At 54.7% G+C, this 27,720-nt stretch overlaps 1 protein-coding gene across 2 annotated transcripts; it reads left to right on the top strand.

Annotated features, from left to right (window-relative positions):
- Nucleotides 1–841: 841 nt before the first annotated feature.
- Ttyh3 (tweety family member 3) lies at nt 842–27,720 on the top strand. Of its 2 annotated transcripts, XM_076923523.1 has the most exons (15): nt 842–1,189; nt 13,581–13,750; nt 14,044–14,155; nt 14,267–14,487; nt 14,817–14,912; nt 16,026–16,098; nt 16,341–16,416; nt 17,444–17,499; nt 17,963–18,055; nt 20,112–20,204; nt 20,394–20,530; nt 22,532–22,705; nt 23,317–23,392; nt 24,553–24,653; nt 26,103–27,720. In XM_076923523.1, exons 1-14 carry the CDS (start codon nt 1,067–1,069, stop codon nt 24,631–24,633), a joined length of 1,581 nt encoding a protein of 526 aa, XP_076779638.1. In that variant the 5' UTR covers nt 842–1,066; the 3' UTR covers nt 24,634–24,653; nt 26,103–27,720. The 2 variants fall into 2 exon arrangements, with proteins under 2 accessions (XP_076779638.1, XP_076779640.1); XM_076923525.1 differs by lacking the exon at nt 24,553–24,653 and having other exon boundaries at nt 844–1,189.

Below are 27,720 nucleotides of genomic sequence, written 5' to 3'. Positions count from 1 at the left end.
TTTTTTATCTTTAGAATGATGCAACCCAATGGAGTGTGGTGGTTCAGACCTGTTATCCCACTACCTGGGAGGCTGAAGCAAGAGGATTGCCAAATTTGAGGCTAGGCTGACCAACTTACGGAGATCCTGTGACAGAAAAAGTAAACCGGGATTGGGGGTTTAGGACGGCGATAGAATGCCTGCCTTCCACGCTTAAGGCCCTGGTTTGATAACTAAAATTAAAGCAGGTGGGTATTCAATCTACCCGCCCATCATCGCCTTACACACGGCTTTATGGCTTATGCGCCAGACTTTGTTCTGAGCACTTCACACTCGTTTTTATCTCCGCAACGCCTTTTCTCAGTCTCGAACACTGATGTGGAGAAGCTACGTCATTCATCCAAGATCACATAGCTGCAGCTCCCGAACGCAGATCATGTCCATCTTATAGACAGGCCACTGGTTCCCTGGCAGGCCCCTCCGAGGGCCGCGTGGAAACCAGATCAAACCAGAGAGCAAAGGCATGGAACGGAGAGGAAGCTACACGTGAGGCTCGGATTCCAGCCTTCGTGGTCTACAGGGAAGAAATGGCCGAAGAGGTTGAGGGTCCTGCCTAAGCCGAGAGGTGTGACTAGTAGGAGAAAAGACCAATGGCAATGTAGGGGGCAGGGCCTGTGGGAGAAATGCCAATGGCAGCCCGGGGGCAGAGACTGCCCTGGCATGGGCGGGGCCTGCGGAGTGCTGGCCAATAGCAGTGTGGGGGCAGAGCTTAAGGACCGGGAGGACGGCTGGGGTGGGGCCTAAGGGCGGCAGGCCTATGGCGGTGTGGGGGTGGGGCCTGAGGGCGAGCGGGTGGGTGCGCGGAGGGGGCGGCGGCAGCGGCGGTGAACAAAGAGGCGGCGGGCGCGGGCGGCCGAGCGGAGCCGAGCGCAGCCGAGCCGGGCCGAGCCGGGCCGAGCCGGGCCGGGCCGGTGTCCCTAGTAGCAGGCAGGATGAGGGCAGCTGAGCAGGGGTCGGCGGGTCCCTGAGCCCCGCGCATCCGGCAGCGAGGGAAGCCCGGCGCAGCGCCCGGGGCCGCCCGCCCGCCATGGCCGGGGTCAGCTACGCGGCGCCCTGGTGGGTGAGCCTCCTGCACCGGCTGCCGCACTTCGACCTGCGGTGGGAGGCCACCAGCAGCCAATTCCGGCCGGAGGACGCCGACTACCAGCAGGTGACGCGCGCCCCTGGGTGCAGGGTCAGGAGCCCCGGGTCATGGCCCCTCCCAAGGGACTGGAGCTTCCCCATCCCCTTTTATTCTGGGGGTCGCCTCCGGTTCACTAATAACCTTTCCAGGGATTAACGTCAAACGCCCCCTGGAAGGTGTTCAGCCCCTCTATGTCACCAGGGCCTCCTATCCGGATTGACAGAGCTGCCTCCCTCCCCTGTTAGACCCCCTCTGAGCCTATGGGTTTCTGGCAGGCCCATCTTTATCCTTTGGGAAGTCAGCTGCTCCCCAGCAGAGCCCCTGCTAGCCGAGGCTGGATCCCTGGGCTCAGGCAGGAGGGTATTCCTCGTCCTCTTCCCCCAGCTAGGGAATCCCGTTGCCAGAATGTTGGTGGGTGAGGAGCCTGGGCCATAGCCAGCCTTCTGTGGCTGCTAATGACCCCTTGCTTCACGGTCAGGCTGTGGGATGTACACAGGGTGTCGCGTGGTTGTGGGAAAACAGGGTGCCAGCAGTCTCTCAACCCAGGGTGGAAAATGAGGCCTGGCTGAAGTGGGGTGAGTGGGCCTCCGTCTGGGCTGGGGGCCATGGGGCACTTGGCAGCCCTCTCCCCTCGAAGCCCTAAGTCTGGCGTCCTGCCAAATCCCAGCACCACCCCCACTACTGAACCACTGTCATTTGAGTGCAGAGCAGGGGGACCAGGGCTATGGGCTTCTCCTTCCTGCTCCAGATTCCAGGAAAAAAAAAAAAAGAAAGAATGATCAGCCCACATGGTCACCGAGCACTTCAGAGTTTCTGTCCAGGAGGTCCTGGGACAGTAGCCTGGGAATTAAGTCCTCCTGGGGCTGTGCCAGATATCTCTGCCGCCACCCTCATCTTACTGAAGTTGAGGGTGAGAGAGTACAGGGTTGCCCCTGCTTCCACTCTCTGCCTACCTGATCCCAGCTCCAGCAGCCGGTGTCCCTGAGCAGATTAGAACAGGTGTGAGGGTTAGGGCAAAGGCTGAGCCTTGAGAGACAGCAAGATGTAAGACCAGGACCTCACCTGGGGATTTTGGGGGAAGACCACCCCCAAGTGGGGGTGGAGGGACACGTGTGGTTTTCTTTACTGTGTGGTGGTATTGTTATGCTCTTTCCTGGAAGAACTGTATGAGCTATTCTTGGAAAGTTGCCTACCTAGGGTTTGCCTGATCATCAGTTTTGATGGTCCCCTGGCACATGGGGCAGTCAGGTAGCATTTCCTGAGGTCGGTGGGCTGCCACCTGCTCCTGCTGCAGGAGGAACTTGCTGTCACTTTTCTGGCACAATTGTGACAAGGAAAGGGTGAGGATTCAGTCCTGCAGCTCTTGGGAATCTGAAGGTAGTGTTCAGGCCCAGCTCTATAGGTCTTTAGATCTATGGGCTCATAGCTCTGTGGCCCCAGTTGAGCCTGGTCTTCCCTGCTTTTGCTGCTCCGCTGTGGGAGGCCTCTGACTCACTCTCCCTCCTGCCTCCTCTCCCAGGAGCAGAATTAGCCACTGAATAATTCACGGTGTGGAACCCAGCCTGGCTCCATCCTCCACTGCCTCCGCTCCGAAGCCAGGGCTGTGGATGTGCATGGTGCCCCTGCCCTCTTTAAGGAGCTAGTGCTTTAGGGAACCCACTCGGTGTCTCTGGGCTTCATCACTTCATCTTGGAATTGGAATTGATGGTTTTGCAGGGTCACCTGTAAGGAGAAAGGCAGGAGCTCCCATTCTGGGTGGGTGGGTAATGGTTTCTCACAGGCTCCATCCCGTCTTCCCTGGTGAGGTATTGCTAACTCTGTGTGTGTGGTTGCATACACATGCATGTCAGGGTGGTTGTCCTGTCCTGGGGTACCCTCTCAGCAAGCCACCCTGCCCATACCTGAACTGTGACTCTCTAGGGAAGAAAGCTGCTATACCTCCCAGGATGGGGATACCAGGCTTGTCTTTTGCTCTCCTTTGCACTCATGGCCCACTGTCTGGAACCTGATGGAACCCACAATTAGACCTCAGTCTAGCCCTGTGTGGAACTGCCTGTTCTTGCCTCCTTTCACATGGGGCTGTGCAGCTGTCTGTATTGTACACACTAAGGCTTAGCTTCAATTAGGGAGCATTGAGGGAGACCTTTTACCCATACCTCCTGGGGCCCACAGCAGGGGTAGACTGGCTGTTGTAAGGGTGTCTCAGACCCTGCTGCTACCTAGACTGGTGAGAAACCAGTACAGAACCAGTGTATTTATATAGAACCAGCATAGAGCATTAGCATGCCGTGCAGCTTTTACCCAGGTGATGGGGGGAGGTTGCAAACTATAGCGTTGAAACTGCATGTCTCTGAGCACGATTGGTCCGCTCTTAGAAGCCTGTAACAGTACCGAGTGGAAGGACCACCCAGAGCCAGTCAACCTGGTGGAAGCTTGTGGCATCTTCATGATGGACGGGGCTCTGCCAGTCTGGTCCGGTTCTATACCAGTTTCTTACCAGGCAGTCCCCAGGAGCTGTTCTTTAGGCTCCTCCGGAGTTGAGACATCCCCAGCATTCCTTAGTTTCCCCATTTCACTGGGGTACCTGGATTTCAGAAGCATCTGTGTGGGTGGTGCATTCACATCATGGGAGGAACTGAAGTCCTACCAGTAGATAGAGCAGGACCCGACAGACTCTAGGACCTGACATGGCCCACAGACTCAAGTCTTGATTTTCAGTTGGGCCTGTTCCGGCTGCCTGTAGTCCCTAGGCTTGGACATCAGACCCCTCTCAGAGTAGAATATTGACACCCTCTGACCTCGTTCTGGTGTGGGGTAAATATCTGCTTACTTATCCTCTATCAGCCGTCATGAGCCTGCTTCTATCCAATTCATGCCCTTTGCGTCCAGTCTCTCTCTGTCTGGTTCACTGTCTCTGTCAGTTCAAGGCAGGTCCGGAGCTGTTTGCTGATGGAGAGTTGTTATTGCTAATGATAGGATCAAGAGCAGGGGCTGTGGGGCCTGGCAATCTGAGAAGGCTTCCTGGAGGAGATACTACCTAGCCTGCCATAGTGACTTGGGATTCACCAGCTTTCTCTCTGACTCACTGTGCACCAGCCCAGTCCTGGTATACAGAGGGCCAGCAGCACACTAGCCATCCAGATAGCTGGTAGCACTTGGTTGCTATTTAGCCAGCCTGTGGGACCATTTCCCATCAGTCCTGAGGCTCAGATGCCTGAGGAGACTTACAGGAAGCCAGGCATGGCGTTGCAAACCTATCATCCCAGCTACTCAGGAGGCAAGTTCAAGGCCATCCAGGCCTGCAGGATGAGTTCAGACCCAGCAATTTAGCAGCTCCTATCTTTTAAAAGGGGATGAAGGACGGGGGTGGGGGTGGGGGCGGGATGCAGCTTAGCGCTTGCCTAGCTCTGGGTTTGATCTGCGGCAACATCAATTAAAAGGAAGAGAGGGACCTAGGCGGTGTAGTCAGGGCTCGAGAAAGAGCCCTAAATAACGGAAACAAAGTAGGCTAAGGCATGAGGCAGAGAAGCCCAGGTGTCAGCTCAGAGACCCTCTGTCCACATGGCACAGGGGACGTGCTGTCTCGGAGGCACTGGGTGCCGTGTCACAGGCCACTACTATTTAGGCTGTTGTTGCATAGCCCTTGGGATCAAGGGTCTGCTCCCAGAGCTTGCAGCTGGTTCATAAGAGCTGGGCCCCTCAGTGTACAAGGTCAGCAGCGTGGCAGGCAGGTTGGCAGCTTGGCTGTGTCCTCTGGGCAGGGCTGGCTTCATTGTCACCCTCCTGACTCCTCAGGAAGTGAGCTCTGTCTGGGGAGGCAGCCTTATCGCCTGCTTCCAGCTTACACAGGCTGTGTGCATCTGTGGGACACTCTGCTGGGGGCGCCATGTGAAGATAAAGGAACCATCCAGCTGGAGTTCGTCCATGCATTTGCATTTCTGGGATGACGCCACTAGAAACCAGAGTTGTATTGCATCCTGCCATGTTTCTTCATCTTTTCCTTCCTTCCCCACCCCAGTGCTGGAGATCAAACCCAGAGCCTCGTGCGCACTAGGCACATGTCTGCCACTGAGGCACTCCCTAAGCTTTGTCTGGTTTTTAAAAATTGTTTGCTTTGTTTTTGAATATGTGTGTGTGTAGCGTGTTGTGTGTATGATATGTATGTGTGCACATTCCTGTCCTTGCGCCTTGTTTGAGGTAGGAGTTTCTTGTTTGCCCATGCATGTGCCAGGCTAGCTAGCTGGCGAGCTTCTGGAGATTCTCCTGTCTGTGCCTCCCATCTCACAATCCACTGGAGTGCTAGGATTTCGGATGCACACTACCGAATTCAACTTTATCTCGGTTCTGGATATCTGACCTCAAGTTGTTACTCAGAAGTGTTGTACCCACTGAACCATCATCTCATGTAAGGGCTGGCTTTGAACCCAGGATGTTAAAGATGAGTTTGTCTCTACTGCATCAGTACCCCATGATACTCCACCCCGACTGGAGCTAAGTGGAGGCTCCTAGAGCCACCTCCGGGTGGAGATGATGGTACAAGGCCCTGTAGACGGAACCCAGACTTGACACATTCTAGGCAAGTGCTCGACCAGCTGAGCTACATCTCCAGCCTTTCTTTAGATTCTCAGTACTTCTAGGTGCTTCCCAGTGTCTCATAGTGCTGACCAGAGCTCTGAGGTTGCAAGTGAGAGATGGCCCCTCACAGAACCCTTCTACACCACCACTCTGCTCTCCCCCACAAGACTAGAGCTGGGTGGAAGCGTCTCAAGCCATCCCTGGGTGGGAGATGATAGTACAAGGAACGGGGGCCCTGTTTTAACGGAGGCAGGCAAGTCCCTACCAGACCTGCTCTGCTGTGCGCGCTTGTGCATTATGGGTAATTACTGAGTCCCAGGGGAGTATCATGGACCAGGTCTGAGTCAGTACTTACTTATGGCCAGGGATGGTAAGACCCTGGACCATAGCATCCTCTCTGTTTGGGGTGGGTGGCCAGGGCCACACTGCCTAGATCTGGAAAATGCTGTGCCACTTGATTAGGCCCTGTGTTCAGCTATGCTATGGCTTCTGCTGTAGGAGCCTCTGACAGTACCACCATCAGCCCTGCGACCAATCTCTGGCCATGCAGTCTTGGGTCCTCCAGAAGTCCCAAGAAGAATCTTTAAGAAGGCCTCTAGCCAGGCAGTGGTGGCACATGCCTTTGATCCCAGATGCAGGTGGATCTCTGAGTTCAAGGCCAGCCTGGTCAAGTTCAGGACAGCCAGGGCTACACAGAGAAATCCTGTCTTGAAAGGAAAAATGAAGAAGGCTTCTGCTAGCAAGGTGTAGTGGTACATGTCTGTAGTCCTAGCACTTGAGAGGCTGAGGCAGAAATATCATGAGTTTGAGGCCAGCATGGCTGCATATCCAGTCTCAGGAGCAAGCAAGTAGACCATGAGATGGTTCCGTGGGTAAAGCGCTTGGTGCACAAGCCTGAAGACCTGAATTCAGACTCCAGATCCCAGGTAAAGGGGAAGGAAAACCCAGCCTCATGAGGTTGCCCTCTGACTTCTACAGTGTATAGTGACAAACATGCCCCCCCCATAATAAATTTAAATGTGGCGATAAAATTAAAAGAACAAATTGTGTTTTGTAGCTTGCTCAGTTGGTAGCACCTTTGCCTAGCCTGTAACAAAGTTTAGCTCACATAACCCAGGGTGGTGGTGCATACCTGTAATTCCGGCACTTAAGGTGGAAACAGTGGATCAGGAAGTCAAGGCTACTCTCCCCTGTATAGGGAGTTTGAGGCCAACCTGGCCTATGTCTCCTGACAAACAAAGAAACAAACAAATCAAATCCAAAGGTTCCTGGGTAGAGGTTGGGGTCAGACTTCCCCAAGGCCATTCTGAGCTTTCTCCAGGGATGCTATTCCCTCTGGCTTCCCTCTATCAGCTGGCCATGAGACCCTCTGCCAACCCTTTCCCTCCTGCTCCCACTCCTGCCTCACCCAGTGTGGCACCTTGTTACCTGGGGCCAATGCTAGGTCATTTGGCTGCTACCTGGTCATACTCTTGGTCATACTCTGGGGAGCTGTGTGCTCTGTTGCCCTGACCCCTAGGCACCACCTGCCTTGCTCAAGGTGTTTACAGTGTTCATTTCTAAACTCTTTGCTAGGGGAGATACTTCCCCAAGTCGTATTAGAGTTGGACATTTTTGTCCTCTCGAGGCAGAGGCCCTTGGGATGGACACATGGATTGGGGCTCCTGGCCTCTCCCTGTACAGGACCCAGCTTTGGAGCCACTGTGGGGAATGTTCTTCTGTTACCCTTCACCCAAGGCAGTTCTGGGAAGGCCCAAAAGAGGAACCTTGCTCTGGAGCCAGGGCCTTAGGGTCAGGGAGATGGGAAGTAAGTAGCTCACATGGTCACAGGGATTAGATATATGACCATACTAGACTTGAAGTCCCTTGTATAGCTCTGACAAACTGAGATGCATGTATCTATTAGTGGTTTCTGGTGTTCTTGGTCCAGATTGGGTGGCTGCTGCCGCTCAGAATGGAGCAGCTGTGATGGACATCCTGGGGACTGTGTCCCAGGGCTGGGAGCTACTTGCTCTGCTGGAGATGGAGACACAGGGACACTTTCCTGAGGCTTCCCTGAGCTGAGGTTCAAGGAGGGACCTGACAGTAGATGCTTCTACAGTGAGGCCCGAGGGACACTAGTGTATGACTGCATAGCTTCTGGGTACCCCAACTTAAAATCTCAGGCTGGGAGAACACTGTTAGTAAGTTGGGCCCCCATTTCCCCCTTCCCCTGGCTCCGCATAGCAGCCGTCAACTAACTCATTCTCTCTTGGCCCTGCCACGAACTCACTGTCATGGAATTTGTGAAACCCAAGCCTGGCCCGATGGAAAATCTGTTTTTAATTTCTGGCCAGCATCACTGGTTCCTCAGCCCAGTGTGTTGGGGGTTGGGGGCCCATGGTCAGGCAGCCAGCTCAGCACCCTGGCAGCCCATCAGGTGGAGGACCCTGGATCCCCACCATGGGGCTGAGAGTGGGGTTCCTGGCCAGCACTGGATGTCTGAAGGCACAGATGGGTTGGCTCCACTTAGTAGTCTGGGGACCCCCAAACCTCAGCCTCAGGGAGTCTGGTCTGTGGCTCATACATGCTGAGCCAGCTGTATGCACGCTCAGCTACTTTGTCCCTCGTGATTCCTGGGCATGGGCTCAGTCTGGTGGACCCTCCCCTTTCCTCACTCTGGCTCAAGACACATGTGGAATCTTAGCCTGACCCAGCCAGCTTTCAGGATAATAGCCTCCTCCCTCCACGCACCTCATATTTTATCTCTTTCCTCTGGCAGATATAGGGTTATCGTTGGAAGCTTTCTGCACAAGGAAGAGGGTACCACTTCCCTGCCTTCTCTCATGCCTCCTGTCCATGCCCATTCTTGTGCCCTGGATCCCTTTCTGCTCCCTGACCCCTTCCTGGCCTCTATATCACAGGGCCGTCTTTGAGCCCTGGCTCTCTTATAGTCCCCAGCCAGGAACCCATGACCCCACGGTGGTAGTCTACATGACCCACTTCTACTTCCTGTTTCCCATGGCCTCTAAACTGTGCTGTTGGGGTCTTTTGAGCTCTCCGGTGGCTCAGGAAGAATGCACTCTAAGGAGTGCCTACATCCTTAGTCTACTCTCTGGTGATTTATCCCAGATAAATCCAGGCAGACAGATGGGACTCTGGTGGTTCTTCTCTATCCAGGAAGGTTGTGGCTTTATGTTCCCTCTAGATGACTGTCCAGATGCTTCCACACTGGTGGGCCCAGAGCCTCAACAGTGCTGTGCTGGCTGGTCTTCTGTCAACTTGACATACAAACTAAAGGTATCTAAAAGGAGGGGACCTAAAGTGAGGAAATGCCTTCCTAAGCTCTGGCTGTAAGGTGTTTTCTTAGTTAGTTATTGATTGGGGAAGGCCCAGCCCATTGTGGGCAGTTCCATCCCCTAGGCTGCTGGTTGTGGGTTCTCTAGGAAAGTAGGCTGGGCAAGCCATGGGAAGCAAGCTGGTAAGCAGCAGCATCCATGGTCTCTGTATCAGCTCCTGCCCACAGGTTCCAGCCCTACTTGAGTTCCTGTCCTGACTTCCACCAATGAAGGACTGTGATCTGAAAATATACGCTGAATAAACTCTTTCCTCCCCAACTTGCTTTTTAGTCACGGTAATAAAAGCCCTAACTTAAGGCAGATGCCCACCTGGAGATCTGCTCCTGGCTGTTTACATGTATGAGAGCTGCATATGTAATGTGGCTTGTGGGTATTGCACCTGGGAGTGGGGGTGGGGGCTGAGAGAGTCACAATAGGGGACTGCTGGGAGCTGGGGACTGTGCTGCCTCCTGCCCACCTTTGCTAGGAGCCTGGTTCCTGCAGCCCACACTGTGGCCAGTAGCCCAGGACAGGGATGAGTGCCTGCCCCACCCGACTGAGCCTCTAGATCACTTTTACCACAGACGGAAAATTCCATGTGGTCAGAGCCTAGATGCTGAGTGGCATTTCCTATTATCATTCTCAATGGCCTGTGGGCAGTGGTGGCTGCTCTGTCATTGAGTACATTGGCCTAGTGCCCCCATGGAAGCATGTCCTCTGGGATCTAGCCTCAGAGACCTGGGAAGAAAGTCATGCTGTCTCAGCCAGCCATCCCACAGGGCCTCAAAGTGTCTGTGCTGACATGCTTTCACTAAGTGTAAACCAGAAGGTGCCATCCCTTCCATTCCTGGGGCTCAGTTTCTACTGGCTGTCCCTGGCTTCGGAGACTGACCGAGACTGACTGTGAGCTTTTATTACAGCTGGCCCCATCTGGAAGGAATAGGACATGCCAGAAAGTTCCCCCAGCTTCTTGTGATTTGGAGGAGGGGGTTCTCAGTGTATTCCTGCTATGGTTTCTGGGCACAGGTCCTGGGTAGATTGGATGCTACAGATGGTAGCAGCATCCCATCCCCTGCATGAGCCTGGCATCATGTTCTAGCATCCCATTGGTGATGTGAAAACTAAGCCCGAGACATGGGCTAGAAATGTGGTCAGAAGGAGTTCCCTAGAACAGGCCAAACCAGGATGGGGGAGGGGAGCAACTGTGGACACTTGGCTCCCCTGAGAATAAGGAGTTGAGAACGCCAGGCACCTGATGTGACTGTCACTACCTATATAGGTCTTGACTAGCTTTGAGATTTTTGCATGACATCCTTTCTTTGAGCCCCAGGGTACCAGTTATATTGAGTATCCGTGGGATTTCTTTCTTTCTTTTTGTTTTTTGAGATAGGTTTTCTTTGTGTAATAGTGCTGAATGCCCTGGAATTCTCTGTAGAGGCTGCAGCTCACAGAGATCCACCTGCCTCTGCCTCCCAAGTGCTCCCAAGGGAGTAAAAGAGTGTGCCACCACTGCCTGTTACCATGGGGTTTCTTAAGGCGCTCTCTCTCTCTCTCTCTCTCTCTCTCTCTCTCTCTCTCTCTCTCTCAACTTTTTCCTTAGACAGGATCTCACTGTGTAGACCAGGCTGGCCTCAAACTCACAGAGCTCTGCCCACCTCTGCCTCCCCAGTGCTCCACCACCCCATAAGAACACAGGAGCCCTGGGACTCACAAGGCCACACTTACTGATACTAGTATGTGTGAGTAAAACTGTGCGCAAATGTATGAACACAGACTGTCTGTATGTGGACAAGGGTGTGTGCTTTCCCTGGCTGTAGACCTCAGTCTAGGTGACTTCCCCACACCCCTCTGAAGACATGTAGCATTTTCTAGGGCTCCCCACAAAGGTAGACTTCAAAGCCTGTGTTCCCGTCAGCTTGTGTCTTTTCCCAAGGCCCCTCCCCCCAGTGATGCCGACTCTGTTGCCCTTGTCTGCTCTTTGCCTGCAGATTGGCTAACATCCCTGCCTATCTTTTCCATTTATGTGTGTACGTGTGTGTGTGTGTGTGTGTGTGTGTGTGTGTGTGTGTGCACCCATATACATGCCGTAGCAAGCATGCGAAGGTCAGAGATCAACATGTAGGAGTTGGTTCTTTCCTTCTGCCCTGTGGGTCCTGAGGATCGAACTCGGGTCTTCAGGTTTGATGGCAAGAGCCTGCTGAGCCATCTCACAGGCCAGTGTGTTCGTCTCTCCAGGGCCCTCTCATTCCTTTCTGTAAACTCAGTACCAATATTACCTCCTTGTGCAAAGGCTGTCATCTGCTGGGTCCCTGTGAGTCCCTGTCGTCTTATGGCATTTTGTGAGCATCCCTCTGCAATGCAGCAGTACCATTTATAAACAGGATTCTTACCCCCCGCCCCCAGATCCTGTCATGGGACATACCTTACAAAACATGTTTTCTAGCAAATGGGAGGATGTGGTCCAACCAAGGAACCACTGGGTGCACAGGTCTGCCCTGCCACAGAACCAAAGCCTGGTGCCTGCTGTTTCTGGGATTCATCCCTAGCTCCCTTCCCGTGAGGAGGGGTACATTCTAGACATATGGGCCCAAATGGGGCTGGTTGACCTGGGGAGTCCTAGGGTCGTCCTTTGGCACCCAGGGAGAGAGTGGCCAGTCGCTCTCACAGGCCTATACAGTCCTTTGCCTGTAAAATGTGGGGAGACCTACAGAGGATTGGTACCTTTTGTCCATGTCTAGACGTGAACAGGTTGACAACAGATTCAGAGAGAATCTAGGAGATGGTAAGTTCACGCAGGCTGGTGTCTACTGATGGCCACTGTGACTGGCCTGTGGTCTACAGGCAGGTCCTGGATTCTGTCTCCGTTGCCTGCTTCAAGCTGGCCTGCTTCTGTCTCCACCTGTCTGTGCACTCCTGGGTCAGCCCTCCTGGGTTTTGGAGGACTTTCTGATGTAAGCTCTGGGGCTCACAGGATGGCTCTGGCACACCCCCACTGTACCACTTCCCCTCTGTGCAAGGATGGTGGACCTTTATATTGTACAGTGCAAACATAGCACGATACCTACCTCCAGTGTCTTGCTGCATCCAGACTGCAGGTAGCTACAGGGTACAGTGTAGAGGGACAAGGTGAAGCTGGTGGGGGATGGGCTGTGTGTGGTATCCTGGTGGAGCTCTGGCCTTTGCCTGAGGGTTTTTCTGCATTGTGCCACAAGCAGAAGCCCAGGCTCCCCTGTCCCCTTAGACTTCAGGGCAGCATCGTGCTCTTGGCCCACGTTAACTGAACGTGAAGGTGGCACCTTCTTGTCCAGATGAACAGTGCAGAGGCCTGTCTCCAGGTGTGGGAGCCAGCTGGCTTCTGGGAGGGCAGGGAGCGCCATCCTTTCGCTGCTTGGCAACTGTCTCCTGGGAAATGGCCCACTGGGTTGCCAGGGCTGTTGATGGAACAGCCTGTGGTCCCCAGGGAGCTGGGCAGAGTCGCTCTGCCTCCATAGCTCCTCTGACTGGCCCCAAAGAGGACACACTTGTCCAAGGTACCATCAGCAATCCCTCTCTGACTGGGGAGGATGAGGAGAGGTTGGGGTGCGTCCAGGAGAGGCTCAGAGTCATGGAGCCTGGGGACTGTCTGAGTAGAGTAACCATCTATCGTCTCTGCTGCCCCAGCTGCTCTGTAATGGATGCTCAGCACCACTCTGCTCCTGTACCCTGCACAGGAAGTGAGCAGACAGCACCCTTCCTCTACTAAGAGAACCTGCTTACTGGCATGTCCTTCCTGTCCACTTCTCTAACGTGTGTGTGCGCGCGCACACGTGCATGTGAATAAAGGGGGAGGACACATTACATGGTGCACTGTGGACGTCAGAGTACTTCCCGGATCAGGGGTGTTCTCAACCTCCACCATGTGGGTCCTGGGATTAAATTCAGGTTGTCTTGGTACAGACACCTTTATCTATTGAGCTATCCCACAGACCCAGATTTTTTTGTTTGTTTTTAAAATAAGATTTGTTTTTATTTTATATGCGTGGGTGTTTGTGTGCATGTGTCTGTGTACCATATGCATGCTTCATACCCCCAGAGGCCAGTAGGGGGCGCTAGATCTCCTTCTGCTTGTTGTCTCAGACAGTCGCTAGCTTCCATGTGGGTGCTGTGTTGAGCCCTTGTCGTTTGGAAGAGCATCTAGTGCGCTTGACCATTGAGCCATCTCTGTAGTCCTAGCTTTTTTTTTTTGTTGTTTTTTTTGAAATTGAGTTCTGTTCTGTATTCCATAGCTTTGAACTTACTTTGTAGCTCAGACTGGACGCCAACTCATAGGAACTCTCCTGCTTCAGCCTCCCAGGTTCTGGGCTTACAGATATGTGCCAACTGACACGATACATAGCTTCTTAAGTTTCTTTAAAACTTAAAGCAGGCAGACTTAAAAAAAAAAAAAAAAAAAAAAAAAAAGCAGAGCCACTGGGAAGAGGGGCTGACATGGGACTGTGCCCCAGCCCATATCCTCCAGTGTGCTTCTATCTCCCGGCCCGCTCCAGGCGTTGCTGCTGCTGGGGGCCACCGCCCTGGCCTGTCTGGCCCTAGACCTCCTCTTCCTGCTCTTCTATTCCTTCTGGCTATGCTGCCGGAGGAGGAAGACAGATGAGCACCTTGAGGCAGACTGTTGCTGCACGGCCTGGTGCGTCATCATAGCCACATTGGTCTGCAGGTGAGCTGGAGAGGCCTTCACCAGGCCTGAGACTTGTTCCAGAGGGAGGGGCTGGAGAGCTCCACGTGGAGTCAGGTGAGGGCGGGGTTAGGGAAACTAGAGGATGGGAGGGCCTGGGCGGGGCCAGAAGATAGGTGGGACCCAGGGCTTGGGGGACAGGGTAGGGTCAGGAAAGAAGCAGAGACAATAAAACTGTAGAATGTGGGGTAGAGGTAAGGAGATTGGGGGCCACGCCTGGGCTGATGAGAAGGCTCGCCTGTAAGCTCCGCATCCAATGGTTCTGCCTTCCCTAGCGCGGGCATCGCAGTGGGATTCTACGGCAACGGGGAGACCAGTGATGGCGTTCATCGAGCCACCTACTCACTCCGCCATGCCAACCGCACAGTGGCAGGGGTCCAGGACCGCGTGAGTAGCTGGCTGGGGAGCGTCCTGTGTGTTCTAGAACCTTCTGTGTGCATCTGGTAGTACAGGTGACAGCTCTGCACCTGGCCCCAGCTTTTATTGCTCCTCTCGAAGGTGTGGGACACGGCTGCGGCCCTGAACCGTACAGCGGAGCCCAACCTGCAGAGCCTGGAGAGGCAGCTGGCTGGGCGGCAGGAGCCACTGAGGGCTGTGCAGCGGCTGCAGACCCTGCTGGGGACACTGCTGGGCTACACCGCTGCCATCCCCTTTTGGAGGAACCCTGGAGTGTCGCTGGAGGTGCTAGCTGAACAAGTGGACCTCTATGACTGGTATAGGTGCGCCAAGCTTCTTCCCCGCCTTCCTGTCACGGTCCACCCCACCTGGGGAGAGCATCCTCCTCCTAGCTACTTTCTACCTAGTCCCTGAGGCCTTATAGGTTGACAGTCATAGCAATAATCCTCATGAGAGGAGGTGCTGTCTTCTTCATGAACTGACGTCAAGTCAGGCTTGGTGGTGTACAGCTGTAATCACTGGGGCAGCTAAGGCCAAGGAGTTGGGAGCACCAGGCCAGCCTGGGCTAAATAGCAAGACCCTGCCAAAAAAGACACAAGTCCCAGGCTATTTACCTATATCCATGCCTGGCTTAGCCTGTGTGTGTCCACAGGTGGCTGGGGTACCTGGGCCTGCTGTTGCTTGACGTCATCATCTGCCTCCTGGTGCTGGTGGGCCTCATCCGAAGCTCCAAGGGTATCTTGGTCGGGTGAGTCAGAGGGGAAGGTGGGCTCCTGTGGACCCAAGGGTAGAGGGATGAGATGAGGTGGGATAGCATAGCCCTGTCTCCGCTCCGATGATGAGACTCCCGAAGCTCTGGCCATGAGCATCTCTCTAAGAGCAGCCTTCCCCTCCCTGAAATGCCATACTACTGTGACCAGTGTCACGAACCACTTTCCTGTTTATGGTCATTAGATGTGCACCTCCCTTAGAGTCCACACAGGGTACTTATAGGCCACCTGTCCAGGTCTTGAAGTGGTGGAGGGGACACCAGGCATCCTGGCTGGATTCCAGCTCTGCTGTTTACCATGTCAGCCACCTTGAGCAAGTGACCCACGGGTGCTAAACCCATCTCCTCTGAAAGGATGACAGCTTACCAGTGGGAAGGCTGCAGGGTGACATCACTGTTCTGCCTGAGCAGTCACCTCTTTGTCACTGTATGCATCTGGCACTGCTGGGCCCCGAGAACCCTCCAGCCCCTGCCAGTGTCACCTACAAGCCTCTCAAGGATAGCTGCACTGAAGCTCAGGGTCAGGCTGACAATGCTGAGGCAGAGGCAGAGGCAGAGCATTCTTCAATGTGCGACGCACCCTCGGAGCTCCAGGAGAAGGGACAGGCCCACCAGAGTAACGGATGCTTCGACACTGGGGGAGGAAGTGCGTGTTAGCGTGTTAGCGAGTTAGCGTGCAGGCCTGCAGTTGGGTAGTGGAGAGAAGAGCGGAGAGGCCCGGTGTGGCTGGAGTAGGCCTGAGGGAGGGAGGAGCCAGCCGTGCAAAGGAGCAGGTGCTGTTGGCATAGTTGTAGGACTTGGTATGATTATGATTTCTTATAAATAGATGTACCCAGGGTGTCCCTGGATCTTCTAGCTAAGCCCAGGCTGCTCACTTGTCTGCAGGTATGGGTTGAGTCCCATCTCAGCCAGGAAGAACATTTGTCCAGGTCCTGGGCCTTGAGTAGCTCCGAGACCGGGCCATAGAACGTACTGCCCTGTGTGTATCGGACCCCTCAGGCCCAGGCTCTGGGGGCCTGGCAGTCTGTACTGCAGCTGTGTGTGTGGCATGTCACCTATTCCCAGCCTGACTGGCCTTCTTTGCCCCATAAGGGTCTGCTTGCTGGGTGTCTTGGCCCTGGTCATCAGCTGGGGTGCGCTGGGCTTGGAGCTGGCTGTGTCTGTGGTGAGTGGCGGGGGCCCAGGAATTATCATCCGATGGGCTTTAGTGGGGAGGAGAGGAAGCCATACTCATAAACTCTCATCTTGCCCTGGGTCACACAAATCCATGTTTCCTATATTGCACTCTGTCCCCTGAACAAATGTCGTGCCCTGGGGAACAGAGTCTCCCTGAGAACTCTGGGTGGGCCTGGCTTCCCTCTGAGGCCTAATTGGATCACCAGCCCTTTCTTGCCTTCCCTACCTCAGGGCTCCAGCGACTTCTGCGTAGACCCTGACACCTTCGTGACCAAGATGGTGGAGGAGCACTCAGTACTGAGTGGAGGTGAGTCTGTGGCTATGTGTGGGACTGGAATGAACTAGGGCAGACAGCAAGGTGGAAAAGGCTGAGGACCTCTCGCCCTCCCAGGTCCTGGACCTTAGGGAGGCATGGTGCAGGCCAGAAAGCCAGTGTCCCAGGCTACTTCCTAGTAAGCAGTGAGGGGGAAGACACACTTGCTAAACAGGAGGCTACACTTCTAGTGGATGTCCCAGACAGAAGCCCCAGCTGTGTTTGAGAAGCACCTGATTGGGAACAGAGAGGGTGGGAAGCTGAAGGCTGAGCCACAGCTGGGAGTATAGTGGCTTTCATGTGGCGGGGAAGAAAGGGACAGGCCCAAGTCATCATGTGGTATCCTTGTAAACGCGTCCTGAGGTTGGGCACAGCACACACCGGAATCCTAGGATTCAGGAGGTGATAGCCGTAGGATCTTGAGATCCAGGCTCAACCTGGGTGAGACTATCTCAAAAACCACAAAAGCATAAAATAAACAAAAACATCCCGAGGCTGCTGGCTGACAAGAAGGAAGGAAGAAGCTGTTGGAGAACCACAGGCCCCAGACAGTGGAGGCTTGAACAGGTGGAAATGGGCAGGGACATTCCCTTGAGGTGGGACCAGCAGGACTTCTGAGCATTGGCTGCAAGGAGAGAGTGAGGAGCCATGGCCCCGTCCTGCAGCCCCTGCATCTCTAGAAACCTAATGGGATGCAGAGCCTATGGCTGAGTGTGGGTTCTGGGACCTTATTCCACCCAGAGCTTCAGAGCAGGAAGAAACCGCCCCCCCCCCCCCCCAGGACAGGGTCTTGGCTCAGCCTCACACACATGCAAACACACATTCCTGTGTGTGCAAATGTATTTACATACAAGTATGCAGGTGCACATGCATGCAGACATGTACCATTTGCAAGCTTTTGGCACATGTAGACAGACACCCAGACACAAGCAGGCACACTTGAGGACAGTGGGAATGCATGCAGTTGCATGCAGACATAGCCGGGACCTGTGCTCGCTCAGCCCCCTCCCTCTCTTCACAGACATTTTGCAATACTACTTGGCTTGCTCGCCCCGTGCCACCAACCCTTTCCAGCAGGTGAGAGCCAAGCTGGTCCTGCGTGGCCAAGGCCAGGGTCACAGGGCCCTGCAGGACAGAGGCTAGCTGACTGGTGGATATGCGTGGGTAAGGGAGGAGCCCTGGGGGACACCTGTAGAATGCCATCTCAGTGATGGCATTTGAAGAGTTTGGCACTCCAAGCTAGCCATGTCCTGTACCCCCTGTTACGTTCGTGGAGTGAGGGTACTCTTGCATCCTGAAGATACATTTCCATTGAGAATGCTTTGTTTTGCTCTCTCAAGTGAGGGCAGGCCTTTGTTACCACCTCGGGTGTGTATTTTGTCCCCTGTGTTGGCACCTTCAGAGAGGGTGTCCTATAGTCTGCAGGGGGAAGTCAGGCATAACTGGCCCACTTGGGGCCTTGAGGGCTGCCCATGTTGGGAGGGCTGGGGCAGGAGGAGCAGCTGGCAGACACTGGATTCCACACTTCTCTGTGGAGCAGAAGCTGTCGGGCAGCCACAAGGCCCTGGTGGAAATGCAAGATGTCGTCGCTGAGCTGCTGAGAAGTGTCCCCCGGGAGCACCCAGCCACTAAGGTGAGGGGGCTGTGGGCAAGGGTAGCCCCAACTGCTGGGAACCCAGGGGTCTGGCTTGCTCCCCTTCTTCTCACCCTCCCTCCTTTTCCCTGGACATTTCCCACAGATTTATAAAATATTTGAGAGGCTGGTGAGGTGGCTCAGAATGGAAAGGGTCCCTACCTCCCAGCCTTACAACCTGAGTTCAGTCCCAGAGACCCACATGATGGACAGAAAGAAGTAATTCCTACATGTTGTCTTTTGACCTTCATGTGGGCTTCATGTGTGGCTTCATGTGTGGCTTATACACACAGCACACACACATACCACAGAAAGTGTAATAAAATGTTTTTGTTCCGTATATCAAAAAGTAATACAACCTTGGCATAGTGACATGGCTGTAATCATAGGACTCAGGAGGCTGAGGCAAGATCTTGAATTCCTGGCTAACCTGGGCTACATGGCCAAACCCCATCTCAAAAAAGCAAGACCTAGCTGGGTATTGTGGCACACACCTGACTCTTGGTGAACCCTAGGGAAGGATCTGGCCTTCCAGGTCAGTCTTAGCTGCATAGAGAGAAAGAGTCTAGCCTGGACTCCAGTGAGACCCTATGACTCACTAGCTTGGTGATAAAGTGCTTGCCAGGCATATGTCGGGCACTGGATTCCATCCCACACTGCAAAAAAGAAAAGCTTTCCCTCTGAACTGTGACTCTGAGGTTCTGGGTTGGGCCTTTAGCTCATGGTGGACACAATTCAGTCCATCACTTTAGGCCTTTCTGTTTCCCTAGCACGAACTCCCTGATCATAGGTGAGGTGGTACGTTCCTTTAGTGCCAGCACTCAAGAGGCAGGATCAGGTGGAACTTTGTGAGTTCAGGGATAGCCAGGGCTACATAGTAAGACCCTATCTTTAAAAACAGGGAAGACTTACTACACAGTAATCCTCCTGCGTGTACTTCTGAGGGGTGCTGGGACCAACCAGCACCAACCTAAAATAGGAAACCAACCAGCCTAAAATAGGGCTTTTGTAAAATTTAGTTTTAATTTTATGTGCATGGGTGTTTTGCCTCTCTCTCTCTCTCTCTCTCTTTCTCTCTGTGTGTGTGTGTGTGTGTGTGTGTGTGTGTGTACTTGGTTTCTATACAGGCCAGAGGACATCAGATCCTCTAGAACTAGAGTCACAGACAATTGTGAGGTACCATGTAGGTGCTGAAAATCCAACCTGAGTTCTCTAGAAGGGCAGCCAGTGCTCTTAACTGTTGAGCCATTTTTTTTTCTGCCTCCTAAAATAAGATTTTTTTTTTTTTTTTTTTTTTTTTTTTGGTTTTTCGAGACAGGGTTTCTCTGTGTAGCCCTGGCTGTCCTGGAACTCAGTCTGTAGACCAGGCTGGCCTCGAACTCAGAAATCCACCTGCCTCTGCCTCCCAAGTGCTGGGATTAAAGGCGTGCGTCACCACTGCTCTGCCTAAAATAAGATTTTTAAGAGTAGAATGGCCCAGTCAGTGACACATAGTGAGTGAGTTTTTTTCTCTGTCAGTGAGGCAAATCTAGCCAGGTATGGTACTATATGATACTATGCACCTCCAATCCTGGTACTGAAGAGGCTGAGGCAGGAGGATTATGAATTTGAAACCACTTACAGTATAGCAAGACTTTTTTTTTTTTTTTTTAGACAGGGTTTCTCTGTGTAGTCCTGGCTGTCCTGGAACTCACTCTGTAGACCAGGCTGGCCTCGAACTCAGAAATCCACCTGCCTCTCCCTCCCAAGTGCTGGGATTAAAGGCGTGCACTACCACCGCCCGGCAGCAAGACTCTTAACAAAAGTAATTAAATGTCTTCTTAGTAGTGACCACATTGGACACGTATCTGTAGGTTCCCTGGTCCCTCTGTTTCCTAGGCATGGGAACCAGACTTGCCATTTCTGAAAACCCTAGTGGGGCTGTATAGGGACAGGTTCAGAAGATGGTTTCCTAGTTCTGAGATGGAAGTACCGTGGGGTCGGGGGGACCATAGCTCCTTGGGGTCTTCCCAGTCATTATGCTAACACCAAGTGATGCTTGAACTCTCCTCCCCAGGATCCCTTGCTCCGAGTCCAGGAGGTGCTAAATGGCACAGAAGTGAATCTGCAGCATCTCACCGCCCTGGTGGACTGCCGCAGCTTGCACCTGGTAAGGCCACTGGGCAGCTGGGGGCAGGGAGGAGGGGAGCCACCAGAAAGAGATGGGTGGTCCTTGGGATGCTGCTGGGTCTTCTACCCCACCTCATGTAAGGGACATCCGGTGTGGCCTAGCAAGTAGTTCTCACCACCTGTCCTCAATTCTCCTGTCCCCGGTTTTGTGTCCTTTTCTCCTGCTCAGGACTATGTGCAGGCACTGACGGGCTTCTGCTACGATGGTGTGGAGGGTCTCATCTACCTGGCCCTGTTTTCCTTTGTCACAGCCCTCATGTTCAGCTCCATCGTCTGCAGCACCCCACACACTTGGCAACAGAAGAGGTAAGGTTTTCTCTGGGGTCCAGGGCTTGGAGGTGAGAGGTGTGCATTTCCTCACCTAATACTTTCCAGGCCTCTGAAGCACCTTGGCGGCTGCCTGCTGTGAGGTGAACCTGTGGTGATGGTAGTAATGATGGAGACGGGTGTCCATCCAGCGCAGGCAAGAATAAAGCCAGCCTCTCCTGCCTCCTTGTGTTAGCTTTATGTCCTACACCCTGAAGACTGCAGCAGGGCCTGTCTTCCACAATCCCAGGGACAGATGTGCACAGCTGTGGGCGGCAAGGACTTGGCTTCTGCAGTAGGAAGTTCCGGTGGCCATATCCTACTGGGGACCCAGATGGCGCTCCTGCGTTTTTTGTCTTTGAAGTCAGGAGTCCTCATGGCCCCGCCTCATTTTCCTCAGCATAAAACTAGGTTGAGGAGATGGAGAGTCAGGCTTCCTTCCATGATGCAGCTCCCAGACCTCTCCCCTCCTTCCACTGGGACCATGGGTGCTGTTTGTGGCCCAGCTCAGATGACAAGTATGTCAGCTCAGGCTTGTCCCCGGTGCCTGTGCTGGTCTTCTGTTCCTTTCCTTTGATGGGAATGGAATCAGTGATGCTGAGGAGGGTTGTGATGGCTGGACGTGGTGACGCACACCTTTAATCCCAGCACTCGGGAGGCAGAGGCAGGGGGATCTCTGTGAGTTTGAGGCCGGCCTGAACTGCATAGAGTTAATTCTAGGACAACCAGGACTATAAAGAGAGAATTTACCTCAAAATACAGAGAAACTGCTGGATGGTGGTGGCATGCGTTTGTGCAGAGGCAGGGGGATCTCTGACTTTGAGGCCACCTCGGTCAGTAGAGTGAGTTCCAGGATAGCCAGAGCTACACAGAGAAACCCTGTCTCTAAAAACCAACTCAACTAACCAACCAACCAAAAAAACCCAAAAGGAAAAACAAAAACAGGGCGGGGGGGTGAGGATGGGGGGTCGGTCTGTGGTGCTGATTCTGAGGATGATGTTTGAGGTGGCTGTGGATGCATGCAGAAGCGAGGATAGCACCACTGCTGCTTATGAAATGAGGGTGGTTACGGGGCAGTAATTATTCCCGTGAAGGCAGAGGGGACGTGCTGGGGACTGTGGTGGTGGCCATGGTAGCAGTTGTGGCAGTGGCAATGGTAGCATTGTTGATAACAGCCTGATGATGGTGGTGATGGTGATGATGATGAAGACAGAATGACAAGGGTGGTGGTCATAGTGATGACAAGGATGGTGAGTGGTGATTCTGGTGGTGGTAATGTTTACAGTTGTGATGTGATTTTGGTTACAATGGAGATGCTGGGGGCCATGGCAACATCACAGCGATAGTGAGGATAGGGTATGTGGAGCTGGAGCAGTGGCTTGGGGTGAAGAGTGCACACGGCTTCTTACAGAGGACCCATGTTTAGTTCCAAGCACCCATGTTGGTCAGCTAACAATTGCTTGAACTCTGGCTCCTAAGGATCCAGAGCCCTTTACTGGTCTCCACGAGTACCTGCACACATGTGCACAGATTCCCTCCCCACACAAGTGCACAGAATTAAAAGTAAAAATTACCCTCTTTTTAAAGGGCCACATATTGGGAGTCAGGTGAGAGCTGTGTGTGAGGTTCCTGCCTGACTCAGGTGTGACCACGCCAGCAGCTCACACTGCCCCTCCTCTGAGTGCTTCCTATCTGCCCAGTAGCCCAGACTTGCATTCTGTGTGGGCTGGCAGAGCACAGGGTTCTCCAGAATAACATAAGCATGGCCCACAGCCACTAACATAGAGTAGAGGGTGGGAAGCCAGCGGGGGGAGGGGGCGAGCAGGTCACCTCAGGCCACCCAAGGTTGAGGACAGGCCCTGCAAAACCAGAAGAGAACACCCTAGCCCAAGCAAAGGTGCTGGATGCCATCTCAGAGGACAAAGATGACCAGCCCATAACCCTGCCGTGCATCCATGCCCCACACTAAAGACGCTGAGCCTCTGCTGTCCCTCCCTGCAGAGGCCCTGACGAGGATGGAGAAGAGGAGACGGCCCCAGGGCCGCGGCAGGCACATGACAGCCTTTACCGAGTGCACATGCCCAGTTTGTACAGCTGCGGAAGCAGCTACGGCAGTGAAGCCAGCATCCCAGCCGCTGCCCACACTGTCAGCAATGCCCCGGTCACCGAGTACATGTGAGTTGTAGAGGTCAGGACAGGGACCATGCACAGACTCCTTGGGTAGCCTGCACACTGTCAGGCTTGGTGGATGGGGAGGCAGGTGCAGGGTCTGCATAGCTGCACAGAGGTGCTGGGGGGTGTGGGGGTGGGGGGTACGGTGGCTTCATCAAGGCTGGGCAGCCAGGGCTTCAAGTGGAATGGCCTGGCACTAACCTGTGACTAGGTGAACCCAGTCAAAAGCCATGGGGGGGAAGGCACATGGCCAGGTGGAGGGTGTGCTGGGAACCTGGTGGGAGGTAGGCTCTGACTGTGCCAGGGAGGCTGGCATGCACTGAGGACTGTTCTGAGCTTGATACTGTAAAGATAGCGTTGGCAGAGCTGGTCAGGCCTGGGACCTGTCTGGCTCTGCGGTATTTATTCACATATGTGATCCCATCACTCGATCAGGAGGTTAAGGGCATCCTTGGCAACATAAGGCCAGCCTGGGCTACATGAGACCCTATCTAAACCAAACCAAACCAATAACAAATACCCCCAAAGCAACAACAAAAAGATGGGCCCTTTCCCCCAGAGTAAGGACCATGTGGCCCTGACTGTTCATGTGCTCTCTCTCCCATCCCACTCAGGAGCCAGAATGCCAATTTCCAGAATCCCCGCTGTGAGAACACCCCCCTCATTGGGCGCGAGTCCCCACCGCCCTCAGTAAGTCTCAGGGCAGGAGGGTGGATGGGGAGACTCTTGGGCTTGAGGGCTCTGCCTGTCTGCCGCCACGGTACTCTGGGATGGCCCTCACAGACTGCCTGGGCTCTTGAGAAAGCTATGGGCCTAAATAAATGGGGCTGGGTGTGTCCTGCAGCTTGTGCCAGCCTCGAGGAGCCTGGGGGTCAATGTGGAGAGCCTCTGGGTCCTGCTGCCCAGCAGCTCAGCCCTTGGTTCTTTCTCAAGATGAGCAGGCAGCCAGCAGGACCCCAGAACTCTCTTCCCACCTTTCCCCTGGACTTTTCAATGCCTTGGCCTGGCAGCTTCACCATTAAAGCTAGCCTTGCCTCCTCCCTTTCTCCCTCCCTCCTCCTCCCTCCTCTCACACTCCTCTTCCTTCCCCTCACTCTCCTCCTCTTCCCTCCTCCTCTTACTTCTCCCTCCTCTTCCTCTCTCCTCCTCTTCTCACCCTCCTCTCCTCTTCTTCCCTCCTCTCACCCTCCTCCCTCTTCCTCTTACCCTCCTCCTTTCTTCTCCCTCTTCCCTCCTCTCACACTCATCCTCCCTCCTCACACTCCTCCTCCTTCTTTTCACCCTCCTCCATTCTTCTTCCTCTTCCCTCCCCTCACTCTTCCTTCTGTCTCTGTCCTCGATTCTCTTTCCTTCCTTCTGTTTTTCTCCTCCCTCCCTCCCTTCCTTCTTTCCTTTTCCCCTCCCTGCCTTGCTTCCTTTGTCTCCCTAAACATCCACCCATGTCTCAGCCCCAGGCTGTTGTAGCCCAGGCATGATGTCCTTTCCAAGCCCCTAGAATGAGATGTAGAAAGAAGGATCAGGGTGGATTTGGTGTCAAAGAGGTGCTGTTGGAAATGTGGGGCCCTGGGTCTTCCCTGAGGGCTGGGCTGTGAGGGCCTAAGAGGCTGAAGTCCACTGCTCTAGGAACACCCACCATGTGTCAGTCACATTGCCCAATATCCCCTAGCACAGGGCGGGGCTGGGATGCCCAGGACCTGGACCAGGGACTGTCAGGCCTCTGTGTCACATTCGACTGCCCTCACCCTTGGCCCTCTGGTCTCATGGTCCACTTGGGGCCAGCCACGCCTGGCGTTGAGGACACCCCTCTCTCTCTCTCTCTCCTGCATCCCTCCCACCCTGGGCCCTCCTAGCGCTACCTGGCTGCCCTGGACTCTGGCAGCCATGCAGGCTGGCAATTTAAACCCATGGACAGCGCCCGAACACTGTGGTAGCTGTTCCCTCAGAGTGACAGGTACTGACCCGCCCAGCCCCCATCCCGCACGGCTGTCCGCCTGTACCTCCATGCCTTGCACCCTCTGCTCACCGTTCTCCACCCACTGTGTGGGGGTCTGGAGGCCTCTGAAGTGGTCCTGAGCCCACTGATGTCACAGGGAACCCCGTTCCAGGCTTGACTCCCTCATCAACTGCAGGTGGCCCAGTCCATCTTGTCACTTCCATCTAGGCCCCTGTGGATACAGAGCTGGGTCCCTGGGTATGTGGTCCTGCATGTTGACCCATGCACAGGGGACACACAGATGTGCTCATGGGTGCGAACTTCTGCCCCCTGTCCCCATGCCTGCTTGGGCTCCTCCAGGCCTCTCTGGTCTACCACCTCCCGTCCCACCCACCAGTTGTCCCATTCCAACCCTCTATTCCTTGTCACCTCTGCATGTCCATGGAATGACACAGCTCTGGGCCCCTGCTCTTCCCACCCCTGCACCATGGCCGCCTCATGGCTGCTTGCAGCCTTAACTTAGAATGTTTCAGGAAGGCACTCAGGACCCTGGGAGCATTGTCCCTCTCATCTGGGAACTGTGGAGCCAGCCTGTGCTCCCTGGGGTGGGGTGGGTGGGGGTCGACCTGCCTGGTCTTCTGAGTGCTGGTGACGTTTGTCGCTGTCTCAGGCATGCAAACTCATTGCACACTGCCTGGCCTTGGCACATGCTTGGAGGCGTGTTCCTCTGCAAACAGACACAGACAGACAAACACAGACGCACGCATGTATGCACACACTGCCCAAACCTTCACGCCTGTGGTGTTAAAGTGGCCAAGATGTATAGGCAGAACCAGGCAGTTACCTCTGTCCCGAGTCACACATCTTTTAGTTTTTCCATCCAAGGGGTGGGGCAGAGCCACTCTAGCCTGAAGTGCCCCCATCTCCTGAGGGCGGAGGGTGGAGACGAAAGGCTGGGGCCGTGGACTCAGCAGCTGTGCTCTGTGGCTTCATTTCCTGTGAGCCTGCCCTTGAAGCCCTTGCCTTGACCCAGGGCACAGCTCTGAGGCAGAGGTGTAGGGGTGGGGCTTGTGTGGCCTTCCTGTTCTCGGCTTGTGTGATGCAGTCAGAGCCTTTGAGCTGAGTTATCAGCGGAGGCAAGGGTCTGACTGGAACTCTGAAAGTGGCTTTCGGGACTGGATGTACTTCACTGGGAAGGGAGCTTGCCTCTGTGGTCCAGCCTTGGATACAGAGGCTGACCTTCGTCCTCTAGATATCACCACTTCCTAACCTGCACTCGGTCCTTGGTGCAGCCTGGGCCAGTGGTCTCTTAGGATTCTGCCAACCATGCTCTTCACTGCTGTATTCTGCCCCCCAAGGGTTGGCTGTGGGTCACCCTGCCAAGGACCACATCAAAGAGGCTGCTGGCTGCTCAGCCCTGGCTGGGAACCCACCTGAGCCTGGTCCCTCCTTCCCTCTCTCCTCCAGTACGCCTCCAGCATGAGAGCCAAATACCTCGCCACGAGCCAGCCTCGCCCCGACTCCAGCAGCAGCGGGCACTAGACCGCGCACCGGCCAGCATCTGCCCCCACGTGCCAATGCCCCACCCTTCCTATGCCAGCACTGCTGCTTCCGCCCTGCCGGACCCTCCGCAAGCCGCACCGGGCCAGCCCTAGGCACTCCTGAAGGTCCCGCTATACCCACCCTGCAGGAGGCATGGAGGTGCCCAGCATGAGCTCCGGGCCAGCCTGAGAAGTGAGGCTTCTGGGGCACTCGCCTGGACAGACGCTGCCACCAACAACCTGACCCTGCCTGCCTCCGTCTCCCCTGCTCTTCTGTCCTCTTGGGTTCCCTGTGCCCTGCTCTATGCCAGGTGCTTCCACCCCATGTTCCTTCCACAGGTGACCCTTCACGCTGGCCCGAGCACTCTGGGCGCTCCCCTCCCTCCAGCTGCACCAAGCCTTCTCTGGTACTGCGCTAGCCGCTGACACTTCCGAGGACCGGTTCTCCATTCACAGGCACTGGACCCTGTGCCTAGCGCCCACCTACTCATCACTGAGCGGCCCCTTCACACACTCTCATCTTTGCACTGTCCGGCACCTGCCTTCCCTTATCCACCCAGCTTGCTCAGCTCTTCCTGTCGGTTCTCAGCTGCCTCCAGGGTGGGGCTCTCCCTCCACACCCAGCCAGCCCTCCCAGACAGCAGGGGCCATGCAGAGTCCAGGTCACCCCCTGGCCTCTCAATGCTGGCCACCTTCTTGGTGCCAAAACCTCTTTCCCATTCATTCCCGAAGAGTGGCAGCTTCTTCGTCTCCTTTGTTTTTTTGCACTGACCATATTTGTCATCTCCAGGGCTGTCTGGGACATAGGTGACACAGGACACTGCCCACTATCCTCCCAGTTTCCTTCTCACCCAGGACAAGCGGCAGTGCCCTCTGGAGCCCAACCTTGGGGGCTGGACCTGTGATGGCTGTGAATGTGCCCCCAGCCTCAGAAGGCCCCCGTTGGGACTAACCACTAACCTCACTCTCAGCTGCCATAGGCACTCCTGGCTGACCCTGAGCCAGCAAGCGTGACCCTAAGTCTAGCCTGGAGCCAGGGCTAGAGTGGTCATTTCTTTGTGGGGTGCTGCCAGGGAGGGGCCAGACCCACAGGCTACTCAAAGGGCCTAGAGACCCCTCCCCAGGCAGGTGCTGCCCCAGGAGGAGCATGTCCTGGGAACTGGGGACTGAAGTCAGCTCCCCACCCGGAACACTGCTTGCCTAAGGTGCTTTTGGCTTTAGTGTGTGATGTTTGCTGTGCTTCCTGCTGTGAGGGGATGAATTAGCTTCCACATCGACCTGGAGCCTCTACCCTGGCCCAGCCAGCCAGTGTGAGCCCCTGTGGGACGGGCAGCTATGGGCCAGTGGAGCAGCATGTGGTGGCCGGGACAAGCCTGGGACCCTGTGGTAGTTGGTTTACAGACCTGTGGCCCTCCTGGAGCAACCTGGCAGCTATGGATCCCAGAAACACCCCCCCCCCACTCCCGGGGCTTCAGCTCCCCCTCCCCAGAGGGAGAAGCTCCACATTGCTTTCCTTCCCCAACAATCCCTTTCTTTGTGCTGGT

The sequence above is a fragment of the Arvicanthis niloticus genome, chromosome 24 (genome assembly GCF_011762505.2).
Source record: "Arvicanthis niloticus isolate mArvNil1 chromosome 24, mArvNil1.pat.X, whole genome shotgun sequence".
Lineage (NCBI taxonomy): Eukaryota > Metazoa > Chordata > Mammalia > Rodentia > Muridae > Arvicanthis > Arvicanthis niloticus.
This window is presented reverse-complemented; position numbering and strand designations above follow the sequence as displayed.